Source organism: Sorex fumeus, unplaced genomic scaffold (assembly GCF_029834395.1).
Source record: "Sorex fumeus unplaced genomic scaffold, SorFum_2.1 ptg000063l, whole genome shotgun sequence".
NCBI lineage: Eukaryota > Metazoa > Chordata > Mammalia > Eulipotyphla > Soricidae > Sorex > Sorex fumeus.
In genome coordinates, this window is record NW_026606120.1 from 43434339 (window position 1) to 43456339 (window position 22001).

Below are 22001 nucleotides of genomic sequence, written 5' to 3' on the forward strand. Positions count from 1 at the left end.
GGCAAGCTACCGAGAGTATTCGATATGCCAGACACAGTAACAACAAAGTCTCCAACGGAGACGTTACTGGGCCCGCTCGAGCAAATCGACGATCAACGGGAGGGCCTTTACCTTTTATTATATATATACATATATATTTTAGATTATGCAACAAAGCAGACATTCACATTAATTTAAATTTTATGGTGGCTCTGTATTTTTAATGACCCCATATGATACAGGTAGATTTTAGGTTTTTTGTAGTTCTTACTACTTTATTGACTATGAATGTAACATTTTCTCTCTTTCACATTGTGTATTCCTAAAGATGAGTGACTGGGTCAAAAGAGAGAACGTTTTTGTTATCGTTGTTGTTGCTTTTGTTTGCTTTTGTTTGGGAATTGAACTCAGCACTTCGTTCATGGGAAACTTTGCTTTATCCTGAGTTCCATCTCTGCCTGGGTATGAACATATTTTATTTAAATTTTTTTAAGTTGTTCGCAATAATTTATTACATTCAATATTCCATCACCAATCCCACCACCATTATTTTAAATATACCCACCACCCCCAAAGCCTGCCCCAAAGCAGGACCTAAATATTTTGTATTGCCTGTTATGAGTAATCCACTAAAAATGATCCCAAAAAATTTCCATAGAGAAAAGTGTATGAAGATTGTTGTATCTCACCCTGGAGCCATTAAACCTTTATACAACAAATTACTGGGCCAGAGCGATAGTACAGTGGGGAGGGCATCTGCCTTGCACCTGGTCAACCTGAGTTCAATCCCCAGCATCCTATATGATCCCCCAAGCATTGCCAGGAGTAATTCCTGTAGAGCCAGGAGTAACCCTTAAGCATCGCTGGGTGTGACCCAAAAAGCAAAAAAAAAAAAAAATTACATGTGTTATAGGTTGAGCTTGTGTGCTAATTTTTTTTTAATTGAGATGGATTGCCGTCTACTTTCATCTCATAAAATAGGGTGTGCTACTCTTAGTGCATCATTGGTGTAGAGTATGAGATGTCGTGACAGGAATTCCAAAATTTTTAAAAGGGTGATACATCTGGAGTTAAGTTTTTAAATGCATGGTGACTTTTCAGTCCAGAGACATCTCTGCAGCTTGTGGCTCTCTTCTAAGATTTATTTGTGAGTTTCTGAATCATGGCCTTTACTGAGCTTATATGGTGCTAGAGGCAGTTCATGGGCATTACTGCCAGATTCCCGGAAGAAGAAGGGGGAGGGCACCCATTCCTGACTCTGAATATCTTTTTGTATAGCACTCCTGGAAATGCTTAGGCCTGATGCTGTTCAGGGGCCACCATGGTCTCGGGGCATCTGGTGCCAGAAATTGAGATAGATAATACAGGACTCTTAGAAAACATTTGAGGATCTCACAAGTATATAAGCAAGTGTTCTATCACTGAATTATATCCCAAGCTCCTGGATATGAATATTATATTCACTTTTTAAAAATTCTATGGAGAAGGGGATTGGTCCCATACCTAGTGGTGCTCAGGACTTACTCCTAGCTCTGTGTTCAGAGATCAGACCTGGCAATGCTCAGGAGACCATCTGGCTTGCTGGGGATTGAATCTGGGTCTGCCATGTGCAAAGCAAAATGCCTTACCTGTTGTACTAGCATGCTGGCCCCAATTAAAAAATGTTTGATTCTTTTTATTGAGGTAACAGAGTTTACAATAGAAGTGTAAATGCCTGTGCTTTAAGTATTATGTTACTCCACCATCTCCACCACCAGCATGCCAGTGGCCGTAGGTCTCTTCTCATCATCTACTACCTCCTCTGGATAAGAACGTTTTCATAGCTCTTTATATTTTGCCAAGTGCTTTACAAAAGGATAATGCCAGTTTTCACTGTCAGTGCCAAAGTTAGTACACAAAGGTCCTTCATAGTTTTAGGTAGCATTTCCTATATTACAAGTACAACTCAGTATGGTTTTTTTTTTTTGGTTTTTTGTTTTGCTTTTTGGGTCACACCAGTGATGAATTACTACCCCTGGCAGTACTCAGGGGACTATATGGGATGCTAGAAATCGAACCCGGGTCGCCGCATGCAAGGCAAGAACCCTGCCCGCTGTGCTATTGCTCCAGCCCCTCAATGTGTTTTACTTTACAAATTCTTTTAGTGAATTCTGACAATGAGGTCAAATATTTTCTACTGTTCAGGGATAAAAATGTGTAGTCTCACCTTCCTTTCTTACTTGATTTTTTGTGTGTAGATTTTGTCGATCATGCTATATTCCTCAAAAAAAGAAATCAACAATTTGGCAGAGCACGCAGACCTGGAAGTGGATGAGCGAGGGGACCAAGAGGAGGAGGCGGAGCGGTCAGCGAGCAGCCCCAGTGAGCCAGAGCCAAAAAAGTTGGACCCACTCGAAAACCTGGATGAGCCCACCAGGATCTGTTTCTTGGTATGTTCCTGGTTCATGGTATGGATAACTGAAGGGACTCTAAGCAATGAATTCTCTTTGGTTTGCACTGGGTTTTAGCCTCCACATAAAAATGATTCATTTTGATGTCCTGAGAATTCACTTCCTAAAGACTCAGTCTGTGGGCAAATTGATCCATAAAAATAGAAAAATCTATAGCCATAGTTCTTAATGTTTTGGAGGGGATCAATGAACCCAAAAGCTTTAGATCTTTGTTTTTTTGGGGGGCACTCCCAGCTGTGCCTAGGACTCCTGACTCTGAGCTCAGGGATCACCCTGGTGGGACTCAGGACCATATGGAATGCTGAGGATTTAACCCCAGTCGGCCACATGCAAAGCAGTCACCCTGCCTGCTGTAGTATTTCTCCAACCACTAATAACTTTAGATATTTTATATAATAAGATACATATTCAAATACTCATATAAATTGCATTTAATTTCCAGGTCCACCCATATACTCCCCAAATGATCAGGGGATATCCCCTTCTCATAATTGCTTAGACATACTCTCACTTTTCTCTGACAGTTCATCTTCCTTGAAATGAGAAAACAGGCCAGGACTTGAACTTTTAAAGATTCTCTCTGTATGAAGGAAGAATAAATGGAATATGAGTTGGTGCTAGAAAATGCAATTTCTGAGTCAGTGTTTTTTGTGGTGCTGGGATCAAACTCAGGTTTCTTGAATGCAGGGTAGATGCTTAACTGTGAACCATATCTTTGACCAGCACATACTATTTTTTTGTTAGTTTTTTCCCATTTTGGGGATTTTTTGGGGGGTGGGGGTTGGAGGGAGGTTTGGGCCACACCCAGTTCTGCTGGGGTTGCAAGCACCTTAACCCATGTATTATCTCTCTGCCCCACTACAAGTACTCTTTTAAAAGAATTTAAAAAAACACAGTACTTAGATCTATGTGCTACTTGTGAAACTTGAGTGTAAGATTGCTAAAGAGAAGTGGTGTTACATATTCAGCATTGTGTTTTATTGGCTTTTTCCTTTTATATTTTCCTTTGAACTTATTATGGTGCTATCCTTTTTGCAATTCTTGTTTTAGGACTTAATATTTTCTGTGTTTGGGGGGAGAGCAGGTGGGGACGCAGTTGGGACTTCATCCAGTGATGCTCAGAGATTACTCCTGGCTCTGCACTCAAGAATTACTCCTGGTAGTGCTTGGGGATACCATAAGGGATGCCAGGTTGGCCCTTTGCAGGGAAAATATTCTCCCCGCTATACTGTTTTTCTGGGCCTTATATATGCTTTATTTTTTTTTTAAGTATAGCTTTTTAAAATTTTTTTAATTATTTTTATAAAATTAATGATAACCTCTGGTAACTTTAGCAAATGAATATACACTTTTAAGTTCAGATTATCAGTGTGTTCAAATTATCAATGTTTAAACTCACTACTTCCTTCTCGTGGCCTTCAGATGGCTCATGATGCCCTCAATGCCCCTCTACACATTCTTCGGGCCATATATGAACTGCAAATGAAAAAGACCGATTCTTTCTTTCTGGAGGTTCAGAAGAGGTAAGAACCATTAGAAGCAGTGGAAGTTTGGTGAGAGCAAGATGGAGTTTATCTTCTTTCACTGAGTCTGGGTACTGTTGGACAAAGGAGCAGATGCAGACTGGGTTTTAGTTCTTCATAAAGGTCATAAAAGCTGGCTGTGCTATATTGCATGGATTTCCTTCAAGTTGAGTTGCATATATTCCATTTCTCTCTTGGTAACACAACTATTACCAACTGTTTAAGCCACTGAAGGAAAGCAGCCTTCATCCAGTTGTTGGAGGCAAGCATCTGTTTGCATTCCTACCTGTAGCTGTAGGAGGATTGGCCCTCTTGCTGAACCATTATGGATCTTACTAAAACTTTAGGGAACTTTGTTTCTAAAAGGCAGGAGAATGGATCTTGAGAGACATTTTGCATTCCCTACAACAAGAGCACATCAGCGTGCATGAGTAAATGAACACTGTGAATCTAGTTTACAGAATATAGGAAGTCACGGTGTATTTGCAAAATAGCAGGAATATAATTCTGGCCAACATCTCTGTCATGTTTCGTTGCAGGCAAAGCTTTGTCTTTCTGTAATTTGTACTCCCAATTTTATGCTCACTTTTTTTCTGGTTTCAAAATTTTATTAAAGCATCATGATTTACAAAGTCATTATAGTTATTGAGTGTGATTGACTCTGTGGCTTGGATATTTAGCTCTATTATTCATTCACACCACCCATGTACAAGGATCCCCTTGACCACTGCCTCTCCCATTATTTCTCATCTTTCTCTTTTCTCTCTCCCCTTCACCTTATTTCTTTCTTTCCTGTATACTCTGGGGCCCAGTGTGATCTGAGCATCCCCGCTTTAAAACATTGCATTTCTTCATCCTGCTACTCTAAGTACCACATATAAGTGATAGCATCCTGTGTTTGCCCTTCTCCTGGCTTCATTTAACATGACGTCTTCCAGTTCCATCCCTGTTGCAGCAAATTGCATGGTCTCATCATTCCTTTCAGTTACTTAGTATTCCATTGTGTATATAAACTACATCTTCATTTTCTTCAGGTTTGATGGAGATGAACTCGCCACAGATGAAAAGATACGGACCCTGGCTCAGAAGTGGCAACCTAGGAGGAGCCTGAGATTAGAGGAGCAAAATGCCAAGGCTGTGGATACAGACATGATTATCTTGCCATGCCTGGTAGGTCTCCATGTTAGAAACAGTGTCTGCCCTCAGCACTCACCTCCACCCAGCCCCACTGTAAGGCCAGGCCTCTGTAACAGTGGTCTTTGCCTTTACAGTCCCGGCCTGTATGCTGCACCCAGGCTACTCCTGAATCAAACCCAGTGACCCAGAAACTGATCTCCTGCACAGAGAGCGAGCTTCAGAAGAGCTATGCCAAGCAGCGGCGGAGCAAGAGTGCCGCCCTTCTGCACAAGGAGCTTAATTGCAAGACCAAGAGGGCTGTACGGGACTACCTTTTCCGCGTGAATGACGCTACGGCCGTCCTGTATGCCCGCCATGTGCTGGCTTGCTTGCTCGCTGAGTGGCCCAGTAACATTCCAGTGAGCGAGGAAATCCTGGAGCTCAGCGGCCCTGCACATATGACCTATATCTTGGATATGTTCATGCAGCTGGAAGAAAAGCAACAGTGGGAGAAGGTAATTGAGCAGGCCTCGCTGAGCAGACATGATTCACTCCACCTTTCTTTCCTACTCCTGCCAGCCCTCGTGTTTGTGCAGGCTTCCTCTGGTAAGCTTTCTGCGTGATTCTCCCTGCAGACCGATCACTCACTTCTGAGAACTGGCCTAGAGTTGAGCGCCACAGTCAAGGGGTGCCCTGGTGCTTGGGCGTTTGAAACTGCCATTGCAGACTCCCTCTTCTGTTTCCTACCAGTCTGTTGTTGTTGTTGTTGTTGTTGTTGTTGTTGTTGTTGTTGTTAGCCTCTTGCCCCCTCTAGAGTGTCACTTAATGGAAATTCCAGAGCACCAGATTAGCTTCCAGAATGTCTTCTCCACTGGCGTATCAGTGTTACATAAAACCCTGAGAGAATTTTTTCCATGAAAAATCGAGCTAAGTTCTCTATGGCAGAGTTGCACCCTTAAGTGCAGAAATCTTGAGTCACTTCTGCTACTTCCTATATTACTGTCCACTTGCGACGCCCACACACTATCTACCCCTCACATCCTTTCACTCTTTTCTACATAGACTGTAATGGATGAGGATTCATTAGTAAGTGGCTTTACCCTCTAATCCTTACCTTTCCCACCACCAGCTGCTAAGCCCCTTTGTCCCTCCACAGCCTTTGGGCCACTTGGAATTGTTGGCAAATTGTGTAGCCTGAGTTTTCATTTGAAGTGGCAGAAGGGAGCGATTTTTTCCCCGTTCATCTATCGAATATGTCCTTCTCCCATTCTTGCCCCCCTGAAGCTCCTAATTCTGCTCCTTACCCACCTGGTCATTTGTCCCATGGTGCTATAATTGTTAACCTGTATATCCAGGGCCCTGCTAGACTCAGAAGTCTGAAGGGACTAGACCCTCTCAGGTGCTGTCGGGATTGGACTCATAGCCCTAATAGTAGAATGCTGCTTCCCCCTTGAAACAGTGTTGGTCCAAAAGCAAGGCCCATAGCTTGGCCCCTTCCATGAAAGATGGGGTTGGGTCAGAATCCTAAATGGTGCCAGCCCTGGGGGTGGCCCTTGGGTTGAAGTAGACTCTCCCTTCTTCCTGAATGGGTAAATGTGAAGATCCCCTCCCCCGCTACCCCCATCTTCCTCTCTCTCTCTCTCTCTCTCTCTCTCTCTCTCTCTCTCTCTCTCTCTGTCCCTTCCTCCTTCCCGCCTCTCTCTCTCTCTCTCTCTCTCTCTCTCTCTCTCTCTCTCTCTCACACACACACACACACACACACACACACACACACACACACACTCTCTCTCTGACCCTGACATTTCCTTCTTGTGTCCTGCCAGATCCTGCAGAAGGTGCTCCGAGGCTGCCAGGAGAGCATGCTGGGAACCATGGCTCTGGCTGCCTGCCAGTTCATGGAGGAGCCAGGGATGGAGGTGCAAGTGCGGGAATCCAAACATCCATACAACAACAATACCAACTTTGAGGTACGATCCAGACTCAGTGTGCTGGGAAGGAAGAAGCTCAGCAATTGGCGCCCTTTCCCGCTCTAACAGTCCTGGGGCAAAGGTGCTCTTGGGGAAGCCTATAGCCAGCCTCTCTGAAGCCAGGGGTTTTTCATTTTCAGGTCTTCTCTCTTCTTGGCCATCTCTGTTCCAGTAAGAGAAAACCCCCAAGGCTTGGGGGAGGCTGGCTCTCCCTGCAGCTGGCTTCCTGCAGGGGTTGGGGTTCATCCCTCCTAAGCCACCTCCTGACTACCTTGCCATGCCTTGGAGTCTCTGGCCCCTTTGTTTATACCCAGAACTCTTCCCTCCTTACTTTTGTACCTAGGCAACAGTTAGAAGCTTAGATGAGGCAGGAGCTTCTGCATAGACAGCACCGACTAACACTTACGGTGGATGACAGAGAAACTAATTTGGAACTTGGTTGTTTCTCAGCTGAGATTTTGTATTACAGAAATACAAACCTCCTTGCTTTCCCCTCATTCCTGGGCTGTCGCCTCTTCCTTCACTCTGTCATAGGTGAATCCAGTAAGCTGGCCAGTCTTCCCTAAAGACTCCCTCCTTTACTTCCACCGCCAGACTTTCCTCCCACCTCTGGTTCCCACAGCTGCCCCCAGCCCCCAGCCTATGCCTGCTCCATGCCAGCTGCTCTTGCACAGCACAGATCTCACAAGTATTCCTCCTGCTACGTCCTTTCCCCAGCTCACCCACCATCTAGACAAAGTCTGAACTCCTCACTTGACCACCATAGACTGCCACCATCTGTCCCTGCCAGCCTCTCCTGGGTCATATGTCAACCCTGTCATCACCCACCAAGGACATGTGCACACACATACTCCCTTTGTTCCAAACACATCTAGCTCCTTGAAATCCGCTGCTCATGTCAGACTTCAGTGCTGTCCTAACTGCCTGAAGTGACCTCCATGTGCTCTATCACCTCCTCCCCACGCCTCTAACCAGCCTCAGCCTCTTCCTGGGGACTCCCTGTCCTCTTAATTCTTCACTACAGCCTGAGAACCACCTCACTGGGACTCTTCTGCCTTCCCCTTCTCCAAGTGACTCCCACCTTGCCATAACTTGATGTGCACAGGTGTCCTTCTGTCGTGCTTCCTGTTGGTCAGCTGGCCCCAGTTAGCCAAAGAGATCCTAGTGGGCAGAGCTGAACTTCCCTGATCTGATTTTTTCCACAACTGTCTACCACACCCGCATGGTGTAAGTTCTCAGGAAATATCCATCAATTGAGTAATGACATAGTGTGTGTTCTGCTTCTTCTCCCAAGGATAAAGTTCACATTCCTGGGGCAATCTACCTCTCAATCAAATTTGATTCTCAGTGCAATACAGAGGAAGGCTGTGATGAATTAGCCATGTCGAGCAGCAGTGACTTTCAGCAGGATCGACATAATTTCAGCGGGTCTCAGCAGAAATGGAAAGATTTTGAGCTTCCAGGTAGTAATAAATGCTTTCTTGGTTATTTATTTAGTTTTGGACCACACTCAGTGATGCACAATGATTATTCCTGGCTCTGCACTCAGGAATCACTCCTGACAGTGTTCAGGGAACCATATGGGATGCCAGGGATCAAACCCGTATGGGCCATTTACCCACTGTGTGCTCTCTCTGGCCCCTAATTTTAAAATTTTTTAAAAGAATTATTTATTTATTTTGGTTGGCGGGGGAGGGTCATACCTAGCGGAATTTATGGATTATTCCTCACTCTGCCCTTTAGGATCACTCCTGGTGGTGATCAGCAGACCACAACCAGGTCAGCCACATGCAAGATCCGCTCTACTGTCTCCCCAGCCCATGTTACATAGACTTTTTTTCTTTTTTTAAATTAAAAAAAAAAAGTACTCTCACCCTTTAGTGCTCAAGGACCAGTGGCCAATTCTGGCAGTGCTGAGGTGGGGTAGGGGTGGGGTACAGGTATTGTCAGTTATGGAACTCAGGATCTTACACATTCTACTACCTGAGATATATCCCTGGACTGGCTTCTCTAGACATTTTTGTTTGTTTTAAGGAGGCTGTACCCAGTAGTACTTATGAACTAAGGGCCACATGCAAGACCTTTCTCTGTCCTGTCTCCTTGGCCCTTGACTTTTTTTTGTTTTGTTTCGTTTTTTTGTTTTTTGGCAGGGAGTGGGGGCACTGAGGGGCCACACCCAGCAGTACTCAGGCTTATTCCTGCCTCTGCTCTCAAGGATCACTCCTGACAGTGCTAGGGATCACATGAGGGTCAGCCACATGCAAGTCATGTGCCCTACCTGCTATACCATCTCTTGCCCACCCCCTGACTTGTTTCTGTTTCTTGTGCCTCAGGAGACACTCTCTATTACCGCTTCACCTCTGACATGAGCAACACTGAGTGGGGCTACAGATTCACTGTGACTGCAGGACACCTGGGACGATTCCAGACAGGTGTGTGCTTTGACCTTTCTGACTCCATCATCTCCTTTCCAGGGACTCTCTGGTTTAGGGGCCTGTTATCCCACTGATCTTTGTTAAAATCAAAGCAGGTTCTTTTTTCTTTAAGACTCCCACTAACCCCACATATATCTATCACTCTTGAAGATACTATGGTTAACTCATTTAATGTTGAATGGCCAGAAAGAAAATAGATGGTTTTTTGGGACCTAAACAATTGTTGCTCTTTTAGAATTTGCTCGAGCACTTTGCAAAAAAAAAGAGCTGAAAAATACTGTTCTGATGTTGCTTTTACAAAAGCATTTATAATGATATTGACAAAAATATATTTTCTGGCAAAATTTGAATGGTCACAATTTTTTCATTCTAGTTATTAAACTTGAATAGTTCATATTTTTAAATATCTGTGTTTTGTGTGGGTCAACCAGGATACGAAATTTTGAAGAAAATGTTGTCAGAAAAGAAAGTTGTGCGGCATCTCCCGTTGTCCAAAATTTGGGAATGGATGGTAGGTGTGGCCTGTCGCCAGACTGGTCATCAGCGATTAAAAGCCATCCATCTTCTTCTGAGGATCGTGCGATGCTGTAGCCGCCGGTAAGCTGCCTTCCAGGCAGGAGGCCTAAGTGGGATGTTTATATTGCCAATATGTCCTCCCTCTCAGTGGCTTGCCTTTTTATTCACTTTATCCTCCCCTTCCCTCTGTTGATGTTGCAGTGACCAGAGCGCACACACAGGTTTGGATATGGTGCTTCCACATTTAGCTGTGGTGCTCCCCGAGGAGTACTTTATAGTTATGGTGTATGCACACGTTCTGGTTATAGTGTTTATTGCAGGAAACCATGGTGCTCACTACACATGCCTTTGCCTCAGTTTGCACTCCTGGGTTTGGGCATCTTTTTCCTAAGGTGCTTGCTGGGTGTGGCACACTGTACCTGGCTGGCTGCAGTCCTCATGGAAATCACTTGAGCACCAGATCACAGACCACAGAGCTGCCAAGATTGCACTTGGCACGTGCAGCAGCACCACGAAACAAAATCAGGGTCTCACCTTTCAAAGCAGACACTTAAGCACCCACACTATCTCCTGGATGTTTCTAATTTTAGATCTTACTGAAAATTATCAGCATTTCCTTAATGGTTAATGCTTTTGTTACCTGAATTGGGAAATTCTGGCCTCACTCAGCCTTGGGATCATGAAGCTGTTTCCTATGCTACCTTCTAGATCAGTGTTCTTCAACTGTTTTACACTTGCAGACCAGCACCTGATCTGCAGACTGGATACTGGGTGGGCAGTTCTAACCAAGATGGTAGACCAGTACCTGCCAACCTTTGGCACCAGCAGACCCACACCAGTCTGTGGACTGGCAGTTGAAGGCCACTGGTCTGGAAGCTTGTTGGGTTTTTTGGTTGTTTTTTTTTTCCCCCACATTTAGATCGCAAACTCATGTGGAATAAATTTTAATTCTGATATGAAATATAGGGGTCAAGATTACTTTTTCTCACTTGCATCTCCACTTGACTTAAAAGTGGTGTCTATAGGAGCTGGGAATGTGGCTCACAGGTGTGGAACACATGCCTGATATGTGCAGGGCCCTGGGTTTTATTCCTGTCACTCTAGGGCCCCCAGAACACCTCCAGGTATGGCCCTGCTGGCCACTGAGTACCACTGGGTATAGTCCCTATAGAACAAATTAATAAACAAGTAAAAGACCAGACTGGAGAGAGATGATGGGGGCTAAGGTGCTTACCTCACATGTGGCTATCCCCAGTTCAATCCCTGGCATCTCAATGGTCCCCGAAGCACCACCAGGAGTGACCCTTGAGCACAGAACTAGGATTAAGCTCTGAATTTGTCTCCCACTTCAGATTTTTAAAAAACAGAATAAAATCCCATCTTTTCTTAGACTGGGGTATAATTTAAGTAGAAGAGTGCATGCCTTGCATGTGCGAGTCCCTAAGTTTGATTCCTGTCACCACATGTGTTAATTAAAGTAATAATGGATTAAGTATGAATTAATTTTATCAATAAATTAGTGAACTTAGAATACACTATATACATTTTCATGTATTCTATTTATAGTGTTGTTAATGCTTTGACAACACTAATTCTTCAGTCCATAATATGGCATATTTTTCCATTTCTTTGTATCTTCTTCAGTTTCTTTGTGTTTGGGGAGAGGTTCTGCAAGTAGTGCTCAAGAGCCCCTCCTGGACATTCTTGGCCAGTAGGACTGAGGATGCCTCACTATTGGGGGTCGCACCCAAGTTTGGGCAGCCATGGAGATCGAACTGGGGTCAACTGCATGCAACCACTATTTGCACTATTGCCTCATTTATTGGTTTTTGGGCCACACCTGGAAGTGCTGAGGCCTTATCCCTGGCTCTTTACTCAGGGATCACTCTTGGTAGTTCTCAGGAGACCTTATGGGGTGCCAGGGACCAGGTCAGCCACATGCCAAGGCAAGTCCCCTGCCCATTGCGCTCTTTCTCCAAGCACCTCATCTTTATTTTATATAGCTCTCAATGTACAGAATTTCACCTCCTGATTAAATGTCTAAGGATTTTTTTATTACATTGTTTCTTTTAATCCATTTCAAAGGCTTTCCCTTCATTTCTCCTTGCCATATTCACTGATAATAAATAGAAATGCAGTTGGTTTTTCTGTATTGGTTTTGTAGCCTGCAACTTCACCAAATTGGTTTGTTAGTTCTAGTAGTTCTGGAGTGGTCTTTAGGATCTTATGTATATAATATAAATAAGATAATATATAATATATAAGGGTCTTATATATTTATGTATAATTTGATTTAATCTCAAGTAGGATAGTTCTTCCTTTCCAGATATAATGTCTTTTTTGTTTGTTTGTTTTGCATAATAGCTCTGAGTATAACTTACAACATTGTGTTTTGTTTGCTTTTGGTGATTGTCCTGTTTCATCCTTGATTTACTATTGGTTTACAATATTATGGAGTTTCATGGGTTAAACTTCCTATCTTCCTATATGTTCGACAGAAGTGGCAAGAAAACATCCTTTTCTTGCTTCTGATAATCGATTTCCACACACACATTTATCTGATAGGACTTTGATAGGCTCTTTAAGTCAGTTGGAAAGAATAATGTATTTAAAATAGAGTCTTTAATAATAATAATCCACAGCCATTGTTTAAGTAAGTTATTTTTGCATGTGTAAGGGGTTCCAGATGAGTGTTCAACCTGGCTGTGTTTGACCTGGAATAGAATGCTAGTTGGGCCCAAGCAGTGATGGGGCAACCCGCAGGCCACACCCAGATGTGCTCAGGGGTCACCAGGGCCATATCCAGTTATGCTTAGGGAACCATGTGGTACCAGGAAGTGAAACTCGGGTTGCCTTGTGGAGGGTCTATGCTTCAGCCCTTTAAATGGCTACCCCAGCTACCTAGTTATGTTTCATACCTTGTTTTTTTCTTATTCCCTCCCTATTGTCACTGCTGCTGCTGCAGTGTTCATGGATGCAAAGTTAATTGCAGTGCTTGCCAACTTCCTACAATGCACACTAAGATCATATGCATCTGTGTGACCTCTGGAGGTCCCAGTGGTGTGGTGCCAGGGGTTCCAGTGCTGCATAGTGCTGGGAGCCAACACAAGGTCGTGTGCCTGTAGGGGGCCACACTAGCTCTGCCCTTGTGGTTTCTTATGTAGAGGATTTACAGAAATAAGTGAATAGGGGCTGAAATAGCACAGCGGGTGGGGCGTTTGCCTTGCACGCGGCCGATTCCCAGCATCCCATATGGTCCCCTGAGCACCGCCAGGAGTAACTCCTGAGTGCAGAGCCAGGAGTAACCCCTGTGCATCGCCGGGTGTGACCCAAAAAGAAAAAAAAGAAAGAAGTGAATAAATACATATTTCATTTTGGTTTTGCTAGTATTCAGTTTATTTTTGTATACTCCCATTTCTTCTAAGATTGTATATGTAAATTATCCAGCACACATGTTATCTACAAATAATGAACCTTAGATCTTCCTCTCAAGCCTTCGAAACTGTTTGGGCCTTTTGCACAAGCCAGGACCACCTGTGAAGTGTAACTGGAAGTGGAGACTACAGAAATAACTGTCTCGTTCTTAGGCAGCTTTGGTGATTCTGTCCTGTTTCATCCTTGCTCCACTTCCATCCCTGCCCTCTGGGTGGACACCCTCACTGCTAGTATAGTTCTACTCTTTTCCATATTTTTAATACGCTAGTCAGAGTGGTGTTAATATTTAAGCTACAGGTTGTAATTTAACTACTATAATCTGTTACTTAAAAAAAAAAAAAGGAATTTGTCTTGCTCATACCCAACCATTGTTTGATACATAGCACTGCAGATGGTCCCCTAGGCAATGCCAGGAATGAATGACCCCTGAGCATAAAGTCAGGAGTAGCCCTTGAGTACCACGTCATATAGTCCAAATACCTCCTACCACAAAAGATCTCTCCAAGACAGGGATAAGATGGTGACGGTGTAGTCAGTCCCCAGCTCTCTAAAGGGCCCAATGCAAACATCAGGGGTTACTGATCCCCCAGGTTTAGCTCTCTTCTTTCTGAAGCAGCTTCTGGTGAGAACTGTCTGATTAAGTGAGGTTCATGAAACACACCATCTCCACTGATTCATGGTTGCATTCCTGCACTTCTTTGGCACAGCCAATCTTCCTTCCAGTAGGAATACATCCTCTGCACCCTGTTGTCTGAATCCTAGAGGAAACCCCCGTTTCTGCCCCCGACTGTTTCACACCTTGGAGAGCCTTAGAAAAATGTACACAACCCATCCAGGTTCGATACTCAGGTACCACCTGGAGTGAACCCTGAGTGCAGAGCCAAGATTCTGAGAAATCCCTGAGCACTGCTGAGTGTGGCAAAAAAAAAAAAAAAAAAAAAAAACAGAAAAACAAACTTTATGTGCACAACTTTACGTTACATACATATGTCTTATGTTTTGTGAGCCTAAGATACATAATAATGACTTGTCTTTTCAACATTAGTAAATCAGTAAGTATTGTAGAGAAGCTGGAAAACTGATAAGTTAAAAGATAATATTTTTCTATGTATTTGTTTACTGTTATTAAAAAGGGTGACGAAACTACATACGCAGGTTTTTTAATTTTTTAAATTAAAATTTGTTCCTGCATTGAGGGATTGTGGACCACACCAACAGTGCTTAGAGGCTTTTCCTGGCTTTATGCTCAAGAGTGACCCCTGGTGGTGCTTGGAGCGCCTTTTCTAGGGCCAGGGATTGAACAGGGATTGAATGTCAGCCACATTCCTTGGCCCTTTCCTGTGACCCTATAAAGGCAGTTCTATATCTTACACTTTCCCACCTAACATCTATCTTGAGAGAGTTCCTTGGTCTGCTTCGCAACTCGGGACCCCTGTGTGCGTTCGATCTGGTTTGTGTTGTAGGTTCTGCCCCATTCTTGTTTGCTGGGGATGACTATTTGTGGCTGTTCAGGGGGAGCGGGGCAGGCTAAGAGTGATGACTTCACTGGGAGTGGTGGAGAGCGAGGTGAGTTTGTCAGCCACCTGCGCTCTCTGTAAACATAACCTCCTCCCACAGTGACCTCTGCGACCTTGCGCTGTTAAAGCCCCTGTGGCAGCTCTTCAGCAATATGGAGTACAGCCTGTTGGAGGACGTGACACAGCGTCGCATCCTCGTCCCCCTGCACCGCGCCCTCACTGAGCTCTTCTTCGTCACCGAGAACCGCGCACAGGTGAGGGACCTGCTGTGCACCCAGACTTCTGGGGATGCAGCACCTCCATGAGGTGCCCAGATGAGAGGGAAGAACTTGTACCTCGGGCCCATCTCCTTCCTGGGGAGTCTTCCATTCTCAGCAGGACTGGATGCTCCCCTTCCCAGCCCCTGGAAGCCCTGGGCTCAGCACCCCACCTTGTTTTGTCAGGCCCAACACCAAGAGGGGGTGGTCTGGACAGCAGTGAGTTGTGGAAAAGAAACCGCACGGATTCTTCCTCCTCTGAGTACAATAGGCTTATTGAATTGAGATGAAAGGGGCCTTTCAACATTCTTTCGCTCATCCCCATACTTTAAACACAAGGAAACACCCACAGAGGGGTCCCTGCCTAGCCAGAGTACCCTGGGACCCTTCCCCCAGTTCCCCTGTGCGGATGAGCACTTGGCTTGGTCCAGGCTCATGGGGGGGGCTTGGGTGGGTGAAATCTGGGCTTTGGTCTCTCTGCAGGAGCTTGGCTTGCTGCAGGACTACCTGCTGGCCTTAACCACCGATGACCATCTTCTCCGCTGCGCCGCACAGGTATTCCATCCCCACAGCTGTCCCTCTCAGCTAAGTGCCACCTCCCTGTGGCAGGACAACCAGCCTCTGTGTCCGAGGCATGAGGACAGATGCCACCGGGCTTAGCTAGGCTCTGTGCCAGTTCAGTCACTTTCCCTGGTGCCCAAGAGACGCTCAGCCCCGTCTGTCAGTGTTGTTCACAGTCAGTGCAGGGTTAGAGGGCACGAGCAAGAATTTGTACTTTTAAAACCAAAACAACCGAATCCTTAAATTCACTGCTTGGCAGATCCCCGACATTGCCGTGGAATTAGATTTCAGATACTTCTGGACGCAGTTTGCTTCCCTGGTAGGAAAACTCTTGACAGCTGCTCAGTCTGAGGAGCTCTGTTCTTTACATTCTTAGAGTTTTTTTTATTTTCTATTATTTGGTTTTGGGTCTTTAGGTTGACCTTGCGACCACTCACTTTACCTTTACCTTTGGTTTTGGGTCACACCTAGGAGTGTTTGGGGGTCTAAGTCCTGGCCCAGTTCGTGGAGGGTGGATGTGGTGCTCGGGGATATAGCAGATAAAGTGCATTCAGTTGATTGAGCTGCCCCTGCAGTGCAGCTTTTAAATTACTGTGTACTATGTACACAGTTTTATATAAGTATATATACATATATTTACAAATTAAATTAGGTTGTAAATTTGGGATTCAAATTAGATATTAAGCAAGAAAAATGGTAAACTTTTACCAATTTTAAGAAATAACCAGTCCACAGGACAGAGACATAATACAGGAGTTAGGCACTTGCCTTGCCTGCCACTAACCTTTCTTAAACCTCCAGCACTGCATTTGATCCTCCAAAGCACTGCTAAGTGTGATACCTGAGCACAGAGCCAGTGAGTACTGAGCTCTACCAGGGGTGGCCCTTAGATACTGAAATAAATAAATAACCTGAATAACAGCCCTCTTTATGTCATCATGAAAAACGTGTTATGCAGAACAACTAGATTAACAACAAAATAAAGGTTGAGAATGGTGGCATTATGTTCCGTTTTTGCAGATGTCTTTAATATCTTTTTTTTCCCTTTTTTTGTCTTTTTGCGTCACACCTGGTATTGCTCATGGGTTACTCCTGGCTCTGCACTCAGGAATTACTCCTGGCAGTGCTTGGGGGACCATATGGGATGCCAGGGATCAAACCCAGGTCAGCCGTGCAAACGCCCCTGCCCACTGTAGTATGTACTCATTCCAGCCCCACCTATACTTTCATACTGTCTGCTGTCCCTGAAGAGTCTCCTAGACATCCCTGTCCCCAGCAAACGTTAGCCCCTCTGGCTACTCAGAGCTCCAAACAGTACACCAGCCCCTTGTAGGGCTGGAGGTTTGACATTCTCATGTGGTCTTGGTTCCTTTTTCTTCCTCACTAGACTACCGTCTTCCAGGTGAGGGGAACTGAGTCTGGCTCGTGTCCGCCTCCTCTCCCTGTGGCAAGTGCTTGGCTGAGGCTCTTGCTCTGTTAGCACTTAGTGAGCAAGTGAGGGAACAGTTCTGGATATTGGCAATGACTGTCTCCCTCCACAGGCTCTGCAGAACATTGCTGCTATCAGCCTGGCCATCAACTACCCCAACAAGGCCACCTGCCTCTGGAATATAGAGTGTTAGCCCGGTGAGGCATGCACGGAGCCAGCTGATCTGGCCACAGGCCTTTTGGAGAGACACCTGACCTCGTCCAGGAAAGTTCCTGCACTCGAGTTCCCACTTCCACTCTGATGAGAAAACCAAGCAGCCAGACCTCCAAGAACTTCCCAAATTACGACTCGACCCCTGCACACACCACAGCATGTGAAAAGAAGCAGGACCATGCTGAGGGACCCAGAAAAGACAAGCAAGAAGCTCTTGAGAAGGTTGTTCAGGAGCCAGCCTTCCCCAGGGTCTGCCTGCAGGAGCTGCAGTCCTGGAGGACCTGGCCACTGCCCCATGGGACAGAGCTCTCTGGGCAGGCGGGTGGGCGCCCTGGCGCTGGCCCTGGACAGCCTGCGTGTGCGCACAGCCGCATTCTCAGCAAGCCCTTCGGCTGCAGTGCAGGGACCAGCTTTTGCTTCTTGAGACTGGACAGTCATAATCAAAACCAGCGAGATTCCCTTCCTGGCCAACACCTGGTCCCATGCGCTCAGCACAGGACCTGGCAGCGTCCCAGAGAAACCTTCAGTGAAGACAAGTGCCCTTGGGGACAGCCGCGGCCACGTGTGCTCCTGCTCATGCATGGCTCCCAGCATAGCCACTTTTTTTTAAGTTGTTGTCTTGACATATTTTAGTTCCCCCTCACGTTTTTAGAATAGAACCACGTAGACTCCCTTAGAGGGCCTCCAGAGAGTGAGCAGTGACCAGGCCTCCAGTGGGCCAGACTGCTTTGGGTAAGAGTTGCAGAACCAAGGAGTGTTCTCCAGCGTCTGTACCTAGGACTTGAAGTGCAGTCAGAGATCTTATCTTAGAAGTCAAAAATATAAAAACCCTAAGATGACACACATACACACACACACACACACACACAGGATGGTGTGGTCACCATCACCCCTACCACTAAGACTCTGTGTGGTTACTCTGCTGTCACACGTCTAGCAATAATTCCATTCGTTCTTATGAGGGCTGTTTGCCATTTTCCTTTTTAGGGTTGTCATCTCGCCCTGACGTGCTGATGGTGATTCTCTTTTCAAGGTCACACTTTGGAGAGTGAGGCTGGGTTGGCCCCTGGGCTGCGTGCAGATCTCGGAGGGTCTGTGAGCGTGGGAGAGGTCCACAGTGGCTGCATTCAAGGGCAGGTGTGCGAGCCCCAATACTGCTCTCCACACAGGCCTGGCAGTGCCAGGTGGACAGGTGGGCACTGCCATGGCCGTGGAAGCTCCCTCTGCAGGGTCCGCAGGGGCAGGGCCCAGACTGCAGGTCCCAGGAACCTCTTCCTGTACAAATACTTCTGCCAACATGTGGCAACTTCCCTCAGCCTCACGGCTAGATTCTAGCCCAGGCCTGAGGCTGTGTTGTGGAACCATCAGGAAGGAACATGACGTTAGCAAGGTGTGTGCCTGGCCTGGTGCCCTGGCTGCGGGAACTGTTCTGCCAGCCGGGTAGAATCCCCTTCCCCATCTTTGCCTGCTTTTCCAGAGAAGGCCCCGGATTCGGTGAGAAGGGAGCAGGTGGGCACAGACTCCAAGGGTGGACTGTCTGAGGAGAGACACCGAGACGGTGCGCTGGCTGCTGACCTGGGCAGAGCAGGACTGTGGGCCGGGCGGGGGCCCCGCCTGTCAGGGCAGCTGCCAACAGCTTCGTTCCCCTTCTTCCCGGCAGGACGACAAGTCGTAAATAAACGCTGGGCTCCTCATAGCTTGTCTCCCTCCACCACCCTTGCTGTTCTGGTTTCTCTGTACTTCCGCTTACTTAGAACAAGCCTGAGTTTTCCCTTCATGCCGAACGGCTGCTCTCCTGGCAGGGCCCCTGCATCCCACCCCACCCCTGCTTCCGGCCACTGGGTGGCGCCGCTGAGCAAGACCCAGCGCCTACTCTGGCCCTGTCCGCCAGTGGCTACCACAGCAGCTGGCCCTCACCGAAGCCGACTGTAAGGGAAAGAGGGATTTCCTTCGAGGCCAACGTCCCTTTGACCTTCTTAGGAGGCAGGACTGCCTGCAGTGAGATATAACTGGCAGGAATAAAGGTATTGTGGAAACATGTGCCTAATCTATAAAGAAAATCTGTTCCAAATCATATATATTGTACAAACAGACACTGTTCCTAATGAGAGGAGTGACTTATTTTCATCATCGTTTTTAATTTGTTTTCTTACGGGTTTACGATTTTGAATTTTTCTTATTGGTTGAAAGAAAGAATTTTGATTATATTAGCTGAGTGAGTTCAGCCTGTACAAAGAATGTTAAGTTGCAGATAAAATATGCAAATGAAGAGAAATATATTGTACAAATTCTATATAAAACAGTACAATTGCGTGTGGTTTTCTTTGTCGGTGGTGCTTGTGTGTTGCGTCCTTCCCCTCTCGCCCTCACACCGAATGCTGGTTCAGTCCGAATGCCAGTTCTCTGGGCCTCCCAATGGAAGAGTCAGAGTGTCAGAACTTCCCCAATTCCAGCGCTCTCCCTGTGGGATACCCTCCCTCCCCAGGGCACTCTGGGCCTTCCCTCCTACTCTCGGGCTGTCCCCAGCCTCAGGCACTCATCCTTCCCTGTCCCCTGGGCCAGGGCCCAGTCCTCCTCGCTGCCCTTGGGGATTGCTCTCCAGCTTCCAGGAGACTCGGCTGCCGAAGCCCTGCCCAGACTCCTCCTCCTTCGTCTCTGCTTTACCACTTACTTTTCTGCTTTGGTCTCAGCTCTCCGTTCTGGTGCCTAGTGCTGTCTCCTATGAAGCAGAGAGGAGAAAGACTGTGAGGACTGAAACCAACTAGCCTTGTTTTGTTTTTGGGGGGCTTCACCCAGGGCTTACTCCTGGCTCTGTGCTCCAGGCTCATTCCTGGCGGGCTTGGAGGACAACATGGGATACCAGGTATTGAACCTGGGTCAGCCACATACAAGGCAAGTACCATCTCTCCAGCCCCAGAGGCCTATTTGTTGTGACCTTAGAGCACCTGACACTCCTGTGAAACACACACACACACTCACATATGTGCTAACCTAGCAGGAACCTCAACCTCGCCTCTACCCTCACCAGCCCTGAGGCCAGAGAAACACTGGTTCTGTGTGAGGCTCAGTAGAACTGAGTATTTCCAAGACCTGAGCAGCCCCCGAGGCTCCCTGAGGCAGCATTTCCTCTCCCCGCCCTCCCCATGTTCATGGAGTACAGCAATACAGTGGGCCTTTACTCTGTTACTCTGAAAAGCGGTCTGGAGATCTGGCTATGCTGCCCTATCTGACTGGACCCTGCCTGGCTGCAAAGTGGAAACAGGCACCAGACAAGCAAATCCACAAGCAGCAGAGGGCAGAGGCCGTTTAGAACTTGAGCTTCACGCCCTTCCCTCTGCTGTTTCTACCATACTTGATTGTTTTGTGATGAGCAGGCATCACCCATGCTTGGTTGTGGTACCCTGATCCCAAGCAGCAGAACCACTGGGATCACCCTCACATCTGTGGCACTGTGCCTGCTATAACAGCTTTACATTTTCAAGGTACTTCTGAGTTCTCACCGCCCCCAAGAACTGCAGCTTCATGGAGCAGAGGGGGAACCCCATCGTCTGATAGACTTGGAAGCGGTGAAAGGCCCACTAGGCGTACATAGGATCCGGTGGCAGCCCAGGACCCACTCAGTCTGATGAGTGACGTGCCCATGCATCCCTGCGCAGAACTGCAAGAGAGGAAGTGGAGGGGATCATGAAACTATCACTGAGGAACGGGGCCAACCCAGGTTCAATTCCCAGCATCCCAAATGGTTCCCTGAGCCTCACCAGGAGTGATCCCTGAGTGCAGAGCCAGGAAAGAGCTCTGGGTGCCACAAAGTGTGGCTCAACCTGGACCCCTCCACTCCCCCCCAAAAAATAATAAAAATCTGGCTAGCAGATTGAGAAATATAAATAGCCCCCTAAATGCCTAAGTAGACCCTGCATTCCCGGGGCCTGCCCTGCACCTCCCTTTTCTCCCCCTGCACCTCCATTTTCTAATAGGCTGCTACTTTGCAGATGGTGATGAGAGTGACTACTTTCAAGAAAGGTGGGGCCTCTCCTAGCTCCTGATGAAAGTCACAGCTGGTTTAATTCCTTCTTGATAGTTTCCACCCTTTTCCCTTCCTCCCTTCCTTTCTCCCTCCCTCTCTAGGAATACACAGACTGTCGCTCATGCTACTCCTGGCTCTTTGCTTGGACAGTTGCTTCCAGCTGTGCTCAGGGGTACCTTATGTGCGTCTCAGGATCAAATCTGGGCTTCCTGCAGGCAATGGGAGCACTCAGCCCACTGAACTATCTCTTAGACCCCTCATGCTAATTTTATATCTTACGCTTGCTTTTTGTTTGTTTGTTTTAGGGCACACCCAGCAATGCTCGGGGTTACTCCTGGCTCTGCACTCAGGAACTACTCCTGGCGGTGCTCGGGAAACCATACAGGATGCTGGGAATCAAGCCTGGGTCGGCAGCAGGCAAGGCAAACGCCCTACCCGCTATGCTATCACTCCAGCCCTATTTCTACTTCTTGAAATATTCTTTTCCCAGTCCTTCTATAGTTGGCACCTCTGGACCCAGTTCCAGCTGATGAGAATTAAGCAGAAGCAATCAGGGGGCTTTAGGAAGGGATTTTGCCT

General features: G+C 46.6%; 1 protein-coding gene across 1 annotated transcript in view; it reads left to right on the forward strand.

Annotated features, from left to right (window-relative positions):
• ZZEF1 (zinc finger ZZ-type and EF-hand domain containing 1) overlaps positions 1 to 19713 on the forward strand; it is a 144281-nt gene extending 124568 nt beyond the window's left edge. The window contains exons 45-55 of the mRNA XM_056127447.1: positions 2217 to 2408; positions 3852 to 3952; positions 4987 to 5122; positions 5224 to 5583; positions 6892 to 7035; positions 8330 to 8498; positions 9369 to 9467; positions 9902 to 10067; positions 15039 to 15192; positions 15679 to 15750; positions 17298 to 19713. Of these exons, the coding sequence (XP_055983422.1) occupies positions 2217 to 2408; positions 3852 to 3952; positions 4987 to 5122; positions 5224 to 5583; positions 6892 to 7035; positions 8330 to 8498; positions 9369 to 9467; positions 9902 to 10067; positions 15039 to 15192; positions 15679 to 15750; positions 17298 to 17378 (1674 nt within the window). The 3' untranslated portion in view covers positions 17379 to 19713. The remainder of the gene's footprint in view (positions 1 to 2216; positions 2409 to 3851; positions 3953 to 4986; positions 5123 to 5223; positions 5584 to 6891; positions 7036 to 8329; positions 8499 to 9368; positions 9468 to 9901; positions 10068 to 15038; positions 15193 to 15678; positions 15751 to 17297) is intronic.
• Positions 19714 to 22001: the final 2288 nt, after the last annotated feature.